Consider the following 12,356-nt stretch of genomic DNA (forward strand, 5'->3'; position numbering starts at 1 on the left):
CTATACCATGTCAACGCCTTATCCTTCAAAGATAAAGGAAAACTTTCTTCTTTACCTCATCCTCGGGCAAACCTGCAAGCTTAAATAAACCACAAACTTCATCTACATAGATTAGATACAAGTCTGGATGTGAAGATCCATCTCTTGTAAAAGGATTAGCGAGCACTTCCTCAAGCATACCCGAAGGAATTTCATAGAAGATATTTTCAGTAGGTACCTTAGGTTGAGGAGAAACTCCTCGTGCTTCCGTTCGTGGTGAAGATACCCCGAACAAATTCCTCAAAGGAACAGTTTCCATAGTGACAAGTGACAATAAATTTCAGCACAGTATATAAATGTTTCCTTACCAAATTCCACTTACCAAAGGCGCTTCACTCCCCGGCAACGGCGCCAGAAAAGAGTCTTGATGACCCACAAGTATAGGGGATCAATCGTAGTCCTTTCGATAAGTAAGAGTGTCGAACCCAACGAGGAGCAGAAGGCTGTGATAAACGGTTTTCAGCAAGGTAATAACTGCAAGCACTGAAAGTAACAAGTGATGGTGTAGTGAGGTGAAACATAGCAGGTGAAAAGTAACAAGTAACAAGTAATAGAAACGGTGCAGCAATGTGGCCCAATCCCTTCTGTAGCAAGGGACAAGCCTGAACAAAGTCTTATAGGAGGAAAAACGCTCCCGAGGACACACGAGAATTTCTGTCATGCTAGTTTCATCACGTTCATATGATTCGCGTTCGTTATTTTGATAGTTTGACATGTGGGTGGACCGGCACTTGGGTACTGCCCTTACTTGGACAAGCATCCCACTTATGATTAACCCCTCTCGCAATCATCCGCAACTAAGAAAGAAGAATTAAGACAACATCTAACCATAGCATTAAACTAGTGGATCCAAATCAGCCCCTTACGAAGCAACGCATAGACTGGGGTTTAAGCTTCTCTCACTCTAGCAACCCATCATCTACTTACTACTCCCCAATGCCTTCCTCTAGGCCCAAATAATGGTGAAGTGTTATTTAGTCGATGCTCACATAATACCACTAGAGGAAAAACAACATACAACATATCAAAATACCAAACGAATACCAAATTCACATGACTATTATTAGCATGACTTATCCCATGTCCTCAGGAACAAAAGTAACTACTCACAAAGCATAATCATAATCATGATCAGAGGTCTAATGAGTAGCATCAAGGATCTGAACATAAACTCTTCCACCAAGTAATCCAACTAGCATCAACTACAAAGAGTAATCAACACTACTAGCAACCTTACAAGTACCAATCGGAGTCGCGAGACGGAGATTGGTTACAAGTGATGAACTAGGGTTTGTAGATGAGATGGTGCTGATGAAGATGTTGATGGAGACGAGTCCTCTCCGATGAGAGGAGTGTTGGTGATGACGATGGCGACGATTTCCCCCTCCGGGGGGGGGGAGTTTCCCAGGCAGGATCGTCCTGCCGGAGCTCTAGATTGGTTGTGCTCAAGTTCCGCCTCTTGGCGGCGGAGAATCCACGAAAAAGCTCCGCCCTGATTTTTTTCAGGACAAAACCCTTGATATAGTAGAAGAGGGGGCCAGTGGGCCACCAGGGTGCCCACAAGCCCTGTTGCCGCGGCGAGGGGGGCAGGCCGCGGCCACGAGGCTTGTGGGCCCCTGGCAGCTCCCCTCTGGCACTTCTTTCGCCCAGTATTTTTTAGAAATGCCCAAAAAATTCCACGTTGATTTTCAGGACATTTGGAGTTGCGCAGAATAGAGGACTCAGACTTGCTCTTACCAGTCCAGAATTCCAGCTGCCGGTATTCTCCCTCTTCAAATAAACCTTGCAAAATAAGAGAGAAAAGGCATAAGTATGGTACCAAAAAGTAAAATAACAGTCAAGCGATAAAATATCAACATGAAAGCATGATGCAAAATGGACGTATCACACCTCGGCGAGCACGTGGGATCTTCCAGGAGCCCATTCCCGCAGCTACTTCGATGAGATCAGCCCTGCTACAACTACCTCGATGACGGCGGCCTTCCTCCCTGACGATCTTCCCCGAGCGGCTTCTTCCCCTGCTTCCTCTACATCCTCTCCGGCCGACGCGACCACCTCGTCCAGTGGGTGAGCGACGACCTTCCCCTCTCTTCCTTGGCACCAGATTTAGCGCTAGGAGCCGTAGCCTCGCCGTGTTTCCCCTTCAGTCGCCGGCGCCGACGTGCCTCGTCGAGCCGTCGTTGTAGGCCCTCTCGAGTAGTGCTAGTAGGTGAAATGGAACCGTGGGAGCCTGTGGTTCTTTCCATCGACAGGCCGTAGCTCAATTTTACGTGTAACGCCGGCGAGCACTTCCCCTGTTCTGGCCACAGTCGGGCAAAGGAGATGCAAGAGGGGGTGCTCAAAAGGGTTTACTCCCCTCCATTGTTAAGTCTCGATGCAGTAGCAGGGCGGTAGGTGTCTTTTGGGTGCAGTGGCAGGTCATGGGATCGAATCCCCTCGGCGCACCCCCCCCCCTTTTGTTTTGTGATTTTGGCACAGTAGCATCAGCAGCAGCAGCAGTGCTTAACCTGTTTCACCTCTCTCTCTCTCTCCTGTCGAGCACATGTGCAGTAGCAGGGTGGTGTTGTTGCTGTTGGGCAACCAGGAGATCCTGGGTTCGAATCCCCCCATTCCTTTTTATTTTTTTCCTTTGCTATTTCTTTGGCTGATTTATTTTGATTTCTAGGAAGTGTTGTGGTGTACTAGGTGACCTTGTGTGGTGTTTTATTTTCCTCTCTACAGTAGGTGTGCCTATCTATGTTGCTAGCATATGTAGATATATCATGTGTAGGAATGCATGTTTAGGTTGAGTGCATATATGTATGTGTAAGTATCATGATGTGTGTGTGCACTTTGTGGGTGAATGGCCCTAAGGTGGTGAAGCTGATGTGCATGATGTGGGGCTGATGCACTAGTGAGTGCAAGTGCGATACATGTGTGTGTGTGGGTCCCCCCCACACATCTTATGTGTGTGTTAGTTGATCTTGTGTGTGTGTGTGCAAGTTGTGAGTGCTTGTGTGTGTGTGTCACACACATGCCAAGGCATGTTGTGCCTTGGTAGCACATGTGCTAGTTTATATGTGTAGGTGTAGAGAGGCATGATGCGTGTCTAGTTAGTGGAGTGTTCTAACTAGTATGTGTAGGACTTGCTATATGTTGTGCTTGATACATGTGAGTGTGTGGTGGTGTGCTAAGGCACATGAGCATGAGGTCTACCCCTCATGTGCACCATTGGTGTTGTGGACATGTGCAAGAGCATGTATAAGTGATGAGCTAGTGATGCACATGTGATGATGCACTATTCATCTCTATGTGATTCCATGTGATTCTTCTTCTTAGCCTTGTGTTATTTTGTTCTATGCAAGTGCCTATGTATTATATATGTTTTTGGGGGTAGAATCATACCAGGAATCCAATGGTGGGTTCTGATTCCACTTTGGAACACTTTCTGGGAATGTCATATTTCAGTTTTGTTCCATGTTTAGAGCTTGGTTCCATGTGATGTGATGAGTCCAAGAGGTTGATTCTTTGTTGTGGCAGTAGAGGGTGAACCCCTCTACCACATGATGGTTTTTTTCATGCTTAGGAGTTCATATGTGCAAGTGGTGCTTAGTCAAAGTAGGCATGTGTCTGAAATTCCAGTTTAGATTTTCACTAAGTCTGAGAATCTGCTTATATTTTCTTCTCGTGTTGTTGTGCTTGTAGAGGACCATGTGTTGGGAATCAATCTTTGCTATCAACTGGAAAGTTGTAGATTTTGTGTTTGTCTAGCTCTATCTAAATTTTCATTCCATTTGGAATCATGTAGATATTGTTTTGGGTGTTGTCAAAATGCTTCAGAGCATAAACAACTAGTGAGAATCTGGAATTTTCACTAAGTCCCTCAAAACTGATATTTTTGGCCAAGTTAGCAACTGTGTAACTTCATGTGTGTAACTCCTTTGAATTAGCTTGTTGCTCATGCTTGTAGTACTTTTGAATAGCTACTGCCACTTATCTTATTTGGCACATTTGGGTGGCTGTAGGTGCTTTGCATGTAGCCCTCAAACTGCTATGATGCTGTTTATGGCAGATTGTGTAGTTTTGATGTTTTGATGCTTGTGAGTGCATAGTTGATGGTGTGGTGATATTCTTTGCACCACCCCATCCATACTTGTTTGTTTTGTGATATGTCAACCTAGGAATACCAGAAGTATGCCATTGGAGTGTGTGGTGATGATTTTGAGACATAGGACTTCATTTCTTGTTTCGTTGTTTCCCGTTGATCCGTAGCTCCGATCGTTACGTTCTTTATATGTTTTTGCATCGTTTTCACGTGACGCATATGTTCATGTCATTCTCATGCATGTCAAGATATCTTAGATAGCAGTTCTGTCCAGTAGCTTGTATTTCTTTCTCATGCTTGTGCTATTGACTAGAATAGAGATGCATGTTCATTTTCATCTCATGCATCATGTGATTGTTGCATATTGTTGTGTTGTTGTTCATTGGATGATATTTTTATGTTGGGTAGCACCGGGATCGGAGAACGAGTACGTGGATCCGGGAGAGTACGTGCAGGACGAACAAGAGGAGTTCCAAGCATCACATGCAAGACGATATGACCTTGATTCCATCTCTAGACTTGTTATGCTAGATTCACGTTTCTTCGTCATATGCTCGCTGCCTACCACTGAAATAATTGCCTCCTGATATTGCCATGAAACCCAAACACTTTCCCCTCCTAGCAAATCTTGAATGGCTAAGTAGGCTTTGCTCAGCTACTAATGTTAGCGTTGCTAGTTGCAGGTACAATTGTCTCATGTGATAACATGAGCTTGATATCATTATGTTAAATCTGATATTTAATTAATGCACCTATATACTTGGTAAATAACGGAAGGCCTAGCCTTTAGCCGGGTGTTTTGTTCCATTGTTGCCACCATAGTTACCGGCTACCGATGTTTGATTCCATAACTGATCGCTCCTAACACGTTCGGGGTTGTTATGGGGACCCCCTTGATAAATCGTGTAGTGTTAAGACTTGTCCGGCAGGACCCAACATTGGTGTTAATTTGCCAATCACTTAATAATAAACTGCATAGGGAATAGCTACCCCGAGGAATTAATCAACAACCCGGGTCAATGCTCCTCATGAGTGTTGGTCCAAACTAGAGTCGTGTGCGGGGCCAACCCGGGGCAACTCGGGAGATGTCTATCAGGCCACTGTGTGCTGTGCTCATCCGGCGTGTCTTGAGACTGAGATAATGGGCTCTTATCAGGGTCGTCGACACGTCGGGAGGTCATGCTTGCCTTGTCTTACCTTAGCGATATATCTTGCGTATGGGAATCCCGGTGAAGCTTTGGTTCTCCCCACGGTTGAGGTTTTCCTCTAAGGAATCCGACGAGATCATGAGTTTCGTGATAGAGGATTACTTTGCGGCCCGTGACCGTTTGTGATGGACTAGTTGGAGCACCCCTGCAGGGTTTAATCTTCCGGAAAGTCGTGCCCGTGGTTATCTGGCAATTTGGAATATTTGTTAAAATCCGGTTACAGATAACTTGAACATAATCTAATAAAATTGCCAACTGTGTGCGTAACCGTGACTGTCCCCTTCGAAGAACTCTCTTCGATCGGGAACACGGTGGGGTTATGATTGTCGTAAGTAGGTGTTCAGGATCACTTAGTGATCATCTAATCATCGACCGCTAGAATAGACCACCTTCAATACATGTTCTACGTAAGTTAGCCACCATATATGCTTAGGATGCTGCAACCCAAACACTGAACCTTCCTTACCTAATAACTTGACTAGTTTTGGCACCGAGGTCATAGATTGCTGAGTCCCCGTGGCTCACAGATTCCTTCAACACCCCAATAGGTACAGGTACGCCCGACACAGGTGATCCCGACGGCACGCAGCTGGCTTGGCAGTACGATGAGGAGAACGACCGCATGTACGTGAACTATCCAGAAGACTGAGGCGTGGTCGTGATCGTGGGCAAGCATGCAGGGTAGCATAGCCATTTCTCATGTTTTGTAGTCCGTAGCGGAACTACCTTGTCTGAATATTTGCGTGATGTAAACTCTGATATTATGTATGAGATGGCAGTTGAATCCCTAATTGTCATTCTATTATTATGTATGTGCTATGTTACCGTGCTTGCGAAACGCTTAGATGCGCTTCTTTCCAATTCAGGGCCTCGTTCCCTAAATCGGAAAGGACCGCATCTTAGTCGTTACAAACTTAGAGCATCTCCAGTCGTTTGTCTCCCAGTGTACCCCGACGATAGCATTTTTGGCGTTGCGCCGACGCTATTCTCGGCCTGGGGGCGAGCAAGTTTCCTGCCGCGCCCCCAGGTTTCGGCCCCCAGATGCCAACGTTCTCAATTTTTTATTCCCCGCTGCCCAAAAACACGTCATGAGTTTGGCGATCGTCATGCCACAAGTCGACGATCAGCGCCATAGTTCGGCGATCAAACACACCAACAATTTGGCGATCAAAAGGAAAGGATAAAATGGATCACACGGCCGACTCGCGCGGGGTGCGGCTCCTGTGCCGCGGGACTAGTCGGGGTCATCATCGGCGTAGTCGGGGTCATCATCGGCGTGGCCGAGTTGTTCGTCGTCGACGTAGTCGGGCTCGCAGTCGGCGTGGTCTCCGCGTTCGGGCTGGGCGCCATTGTGGTCACTGTTGTGGTCGCCATTATGGCCGCCGTTGTGGTCGCTGTTGTGGTCGCCGTTGTGATCGCCGCGAGCGCTCGCATTTGGCTTAAGATGAGGTCGCACTGTACTATGTACCACACCTTTACCTTCTCGCCCATCGTCGACGTGTTTGCCCCCATCAAGAACTCCAGGTCGGTGTTCCTCTTCTTCGCATCGATGTTGATCATCAACGCCGACCACCGCACGTCGGATTTCTCCTTCCTCATGGCAGCGCAGCTCTTGACGTCGGCGATGCATTGCTCGATCGAAGCCTACAGCCGTTGGGCAACAGGTGCCGCATCCCTCGCCGCCCTAGCTTTTTTCATGCCATTTGGGTGGCCGACGGCGCAATGCCCTTGAGACCCCTCCATGCGGCGTGCGGGTTGTGGCCTGGCGGATTCATCAACGCCGCGCGGGACACCTCTTCCTGATCGACCACGGTCGCCGCCGCCTTCGCCGCGTCCGTGATCTTCTTGGCGTCGAGCCTCCTCCGCCGGTCTATTGTGACCGCCTCCCGGCGCTAGACGTCCGCCCTCCACTCGGCGTCCGAAACGGCCGCCGGCCTAGGCATCGACTTCTTCTGCTTTGGCTGGCTGGAATCGACAGCGGTGGCGGGGCGTGGGAAGGTGTACTTCTTCTTCGGCAGCATGGCGATCGGATGGCGGGAGCGGGAGAATAATGGCGGGAGGGGGCGGGAAAATGAAGGGAAAGGGAGGAGGAAGGGGGAGAAAACGGCGAGAATAGCTCGGCTGCGGCCGACAGAGAGGGCCCGCTTGGCTTTTCGCTTCGCCCCGACACTCCCAGGCGCCCCCGGGAGCCGGGTTTGGCTCGGGTTCACCAACTGTTATTTTAGTCCAAATCGACGATAAACGAGGAGTTGAGAACATGCCTATGCCGATTTTGCATCATTGGCGCTAAAAAGTCGTCCGCGAGGGCATCTTGGGGGCGAGTGAAGATGCTCTTACTAGTAGTTCATGAAAGTCATGTGTTTTGCAATACGGTGTTTCAAAAGCTGAAGAAAAAGGCGAAACACACCTCAATTTTCGGGAACAGACAACCTGAGAGCGAAATGCTCTCCCGGCTGATTAAAAAAGAAGCAACACATCAAAAATAGCAGGTGGGAAACCTCGGCGCGTCCTGTCACGCCTTCGCGGCTCCCCCCCCCCCCCCCCCCCCCCCCCGACGAAAAAAGAACGCAACACCCACCCCACCACCACCCTCGCCCCGATCGCCTCCGCGATTCCCAACCCAACCGAAGAGGAAACCACCCCAACCAATCAACCAACTTGCCAGCGAACGAGCGACCACCGACGGCTCCCCGTCGCCGCCGGTGATCGAGGTGGGCCCAGCAGGCCGGATCTCGGGAGGAGGAGGAACAATGTCGCGGGCGTCCTTATCGCCGTCATCGTCGGGGGAAGAGGAGGAGGACGACGAGGGGGTCGACGGGTACCGCAAGGGCGGATACCACGCCGTGCGCCCCGGGGACCAGTTCGCCGCCGGACGCTACGTCACCCAGCGCAAGCTCGGTTGGGGCAACTTCTCCACCGTCTGGCTCGCCTTCGACGTCGAGTCCCAGGTCCGTCGGCCGCTTTCCAACCTTGATTCCACCCTGTTCCGACCAAGATCCTATCTGCTCGTTCCAACCCCCGAACCGGAGATGATCGCGATCCGGTCGTATCCTCCGTCTAATGCACGCATGGTCTAGATCTCGTCCTTTGCCGAATTAGAGGTGAGGGGTGGGTGGGTGGGTTGTTAAAGTCGAAGTCGATTGGATCATAAGGCGGCTGCTGCCGACTCACTGGTCAGCTCCTTGTTGCGTGCGCGCGCCCCTGCGCGTGGTCCCCGGAAAGGAACCGATGGTAGCTGTATGTAGTGCGGATTTAGTTTGTCTTTTTTTTTTCTTTAGCGGGGGATTTGTGTACCCATTTCTGCTGCTACTGGGGGGAAATATCAAATTTTTGATGACTGAATGATTGGGCTGGCTGGTTTTACATGGCCCAAGTTAAATAGCCAAGTATGTTGTAGAAAATTACAGTCGCTCTTTTGACAAATTAAAGGTCTTGGACAGTTCTTTTAATGTTGTGTATAATGCCATAATGGCATTTAATCACAGTTTATGTTGGTTAACATGAAATAAGTTCATGGTATAGTTGTTATGGTTACCATAATGGCATGTACTGAATTCTAAAACGTTTCAGTTTATTGCTTCACTTGTGCATAGGGTGTGCTGATCGTGATAATGCTCCCTTATTTGTAGAAATTTGTTGCTCTTAAGATTCAGAAGAGTGCACCAGAGTTTGCTCAAGCTGCTCTTCATGAAATTGAGTTCCTCTTGGAGATCACTAAGAGAGATCCATCAAACTGTAAATGCACCATCCAGTTGATAGATCATTTCAAGCATGCTGGGCCAAATGGGCAGCATATCTGCCTTGTCTTTGAATTCCTTGGAGACAGCTTACTTAAGCTAGTACAGTACAACCGCTACAAAGGCATTGGACTGGGTAGGGTGAAGGAAATATGTAGGTCCATTTTGGTAGGTCTTGATTACTTGCATGGAGAGCTTGGAATCATCCATTCAGATTTGAAACTTGAAAATGTCCTGCTTGTTTCAACAATTGATCCCTCAAAGGACCCCATTCGCTCCGGACTTAAACCTAATCTTGAGAGGCCTGAGGGGAATCCTAATGGAGAAGCTGTTCTTAACCCGATTGATAAGAAACTGAAGATGAGAGCAAGGAGGGTGCTTGCAAAGCTTGCTGAGAAAAGAAAATCAGCTGCAGAATTTGCACGCGCAGAAAGAAGCTTGGATGGGATTGATATGACATGCAAGATTGTAGATTTTGGAAATGCTTGTTGGGCCGACAAGCAATTTACAGATTTTATTCAGACAAGGCAGTACCGGGCACCAGAGGTCATTCTTGGTGCAGGGTACTCATTTCCTGTTGATATCTGGTCGTTTGCGTGTATTGCTTTTGAGCTCGCAACGGGTGAAATGCTATTTACTCCCAAGGAAGGGCATGGGTACAGCGAAGATGAGGTATTTGTTACATTCTTCATTAACCAACCCGTGTGTCTTTTGAATTGCCTTAAATCATGTGGCGCATTTGCAAGGTAGATTGAATTTGAGGAATGTGAAGAAACTACAATGTTGACACATACTATCATGTTGAAGAGTCAACTGACATGTTTATCCAAAGTATTGTTAATACAATGTACTCAGATTGTATTGATATTCCAAACGGAGGTGGAAGACCTTTCATCAGATAACAAAAGGATGCTTGCTATGTTAACATGTACTACCTCCGTCCTGGTTTATTAGTCCTCATCGTAGTTTGGAGTTTGACCACATATTTGACTAGCAAAATGTTAATGCATGTCATCAAATATTATATCGTTAGATTCACATTTCAATATAGTTTACAATGATATTATTTCTTATACGTATAACTTATATTTTATTAGTTAAAATAATGGTCAAAGTACTCCCTCTGTCCCAAAATAAATGTCTCAACTTTGTACTAGCTCTAGTAAACCAGGACGGAGGTAGTACCTGCTAGTCTGTAGAGGGCTCCATTTCTAATTAGATAAGATGAGACTGATGTACAGTTCTCAGAAATGTCACAGCATAATACTGTATTAGTTGGAATTTTCTGTAGGCTTTGAAACACTTAACGTATATGTACTATAAATTTATTATACGATGTGGGAGGTGGTAATAAATTTTCTACCTGGACTAATATTTGTAGACGTTCCACTACATATCTCCCGCATTTTGTTAATGACCAAGGGTTCATCATTACAGGATCACTTGGCTTTAATGATGGAAGTCTTAGGAAAGATGCCTAGAAAGGTACGCGTACTTTTATTCTGACTAAACACTTCTGTTACAGTCAACAAACTCACCAGTATATTTCTTTGCCATGAATTCAGATTGCTACAATGGGAACAAAATCGAAGGAGTATTTTGACCGCCATGGAGATCTGAAGCGGATAAGAAGACTGAAATTCTCGTCTATTGAACGTGTCCTTGTTGACAAATATAAAATTCCTCAATCAGATGCTCGGGAATTTGCTGAGTTTCTATGCCCTTTACTTGACTTTTCCCCAGAGAAGCGCCCGACAGCTGCACAATGTCTAAAGAATAAATGGCTTCAGCATGATGATGGTAAGAATGTTACCAACATTGCTTCTAAGAGCATTGACGTAACATGCAATATCGGTAGCATGCCTGACAGTTGTGCCCAGAGAATTGATGCAAAGTGGAACACTAATAGCAGTATCAACGTTAACACTGAGAATGCTGATGGGGTACGGCCTACTGAAAGGATTTCCAACAGCAATGTCAAAAGCACTAACGTAAATCCCAACACTGGAACACTCATGTATAAGGATGGAGATAACTCTGATGTAAAGCCCCACCCTGGTAGCATCATCACAAACAAAAATGCCAAAAGCTCCGATGAAAAGCCTTTCACTGGAAGCATCTCCAACAAAGATGACAAAACTGTTGATACAAAGCCCATCACTTGGGGCAGCGCCAGCAGTGTTGACAAGATTGTTGACACAACAAGCAGCATTGGAAGCGTCGTCAACAGAGATGCAAAGAACATTGAAGGGAAACGAAACATTCGAAGCGTTGTAAACAGTTATATGAAGAACTTTGATGCAAATCGGAACACTGGAAGCATAGCCAATAGTGAAGTCAAGGACTTGGATGTTAAGCCCAGCAGCGGAGATATTGCCAGTGTTGATACCAACAGTACTAGCGCAAAGCCCAACACTGGAAGTATTGAAAACAGTGATGTCACGGGTACTAGTGCAATGGCAAACACAGGTCTCGCCAAGAGTGGTTCCAAGTTACAGACTAACACTGACAGTGTTGATGAGGATGACATAGATTCAAAGCCAAATGTAGGACGTGTTGCGGCAAGCATACAGAGGCTGGAGAGCAGCATGAGTAAGGTACAAATCGGGAGATATCGATGAGAAAACCCATGACCAGTAACTTTTTCGTCAAAGCATGGATATGTTTATTGTGAACAGGCATATTCTTTTTCATTAGATTTGTATAATTGATTTGTTACGAGGTTAATAACTACGTATGTGGAGCCAACCTTCATCAAGACTGAGGATCTGGCAATTACCAGCTGGCACTTTATATATCTATATTCCTGCTAACTGTAAAAAGTTTTGTATTTGCCCACAGAAAACACTTGTAGAGGTTCATATTTCTTATATACACCCCTGGACAAATTGTATTAATGCTCACAGATTATTTGGCATTCGAGGTACATAACATTCTTTTGGACTTTGGCTGGGTATCTTACATTTCCCCTGGAATGTATGTATATATGTGCTGTACAGACCAATGATTTATGTTGGTAAATACTCTCTCCTAAAATTCTTATCTTAGATTTGTCTAAATATGGTAGTTACATTTTAGTGTTAGATACATCCACATCTAGATAAATCTAAGAGAAGAATTTTGGGACGGTGGTAATATGTTGAATACACAGGAAGTGAATAAGATATGTATAATCAGACTGGCCCCACAACTTCAATTTCCGCTGATAATCTGCCAAATGGATAAGATTTCAACCTACTTGTGAGGATGATGATCATCTTTTTTTTTTGGCGGAGTGTCTAGCTTGGT

General features: G+C 46.3%; 1 protein-coding gene across 1 annotated transcript; it reads left to right on the top strand.

Moving 5' to 3' along the window:
* The first annotated feature begins 7,889 nt into the window (after positions 1-7,889).
* LOC123426088 (serine/threonine-protein kinase SRPK-like) lies at positions 7,890-12,024 on the top strand. Its single transcript, XM_045109864.1, has 4 exons — positions 7,890-8,279; positions 8,961-9,740; positions 10,506-10,553; positions 10,634-12,024. Exons 1-4 carry the CDS (start codon positions 8,082-8,084, stop codon positions 11,687-11,689), a joined length of 2,082 nt encoding a protein of 693 aa, XP_044965799.1. The 5' UTR covers positions 7,890-8,081; the 3' UTR covers positions 11,690-12,024.
* The last annotated feature ends 332 nt before the right edge of the window (positions 12,025-12,356 follow it).

The sequence above is a fragment of the Hordeum vulgare genome, chromosome 2H (assembly GCF_904849725.1).
Source record: "Hordeum vulgare subsp. vulgare chromosome 2H, MorexV3_pseudomolecules_assembly, whole genome shotgun sequence".
NCBI lineage: Eukaryota > Viridiplantae > Streptophyta > Magnoliopsida > Poales > Poaceae > Hordeum > Hordeum vulgare.

Bases quoted from the DNA above. Each gene is read 5' to 3' on its own strand.
- LOC123426088 (XM_045109864.1), top strand. From the start codon at position 8,082: ATGTCGCGGGCGTCCTTATCGCCGTCATCGTCGGGGGAAGAGGAGGAG. The intron at 8,280-8,960 runs GTCCGTCGGCCG...CCTTATTTGTAG, and splicing joins CCTTCGACGTCGAGTCCCAG to AAATTTGTTGCTCTTAAGAT. The intron at 9,741-10,505 runs GTATTTGTTACA...TCATCATTACAG, and splicing joins ATGGGTACAGCGAAGATGAG to GATCACTTGGCTTTAATGAT.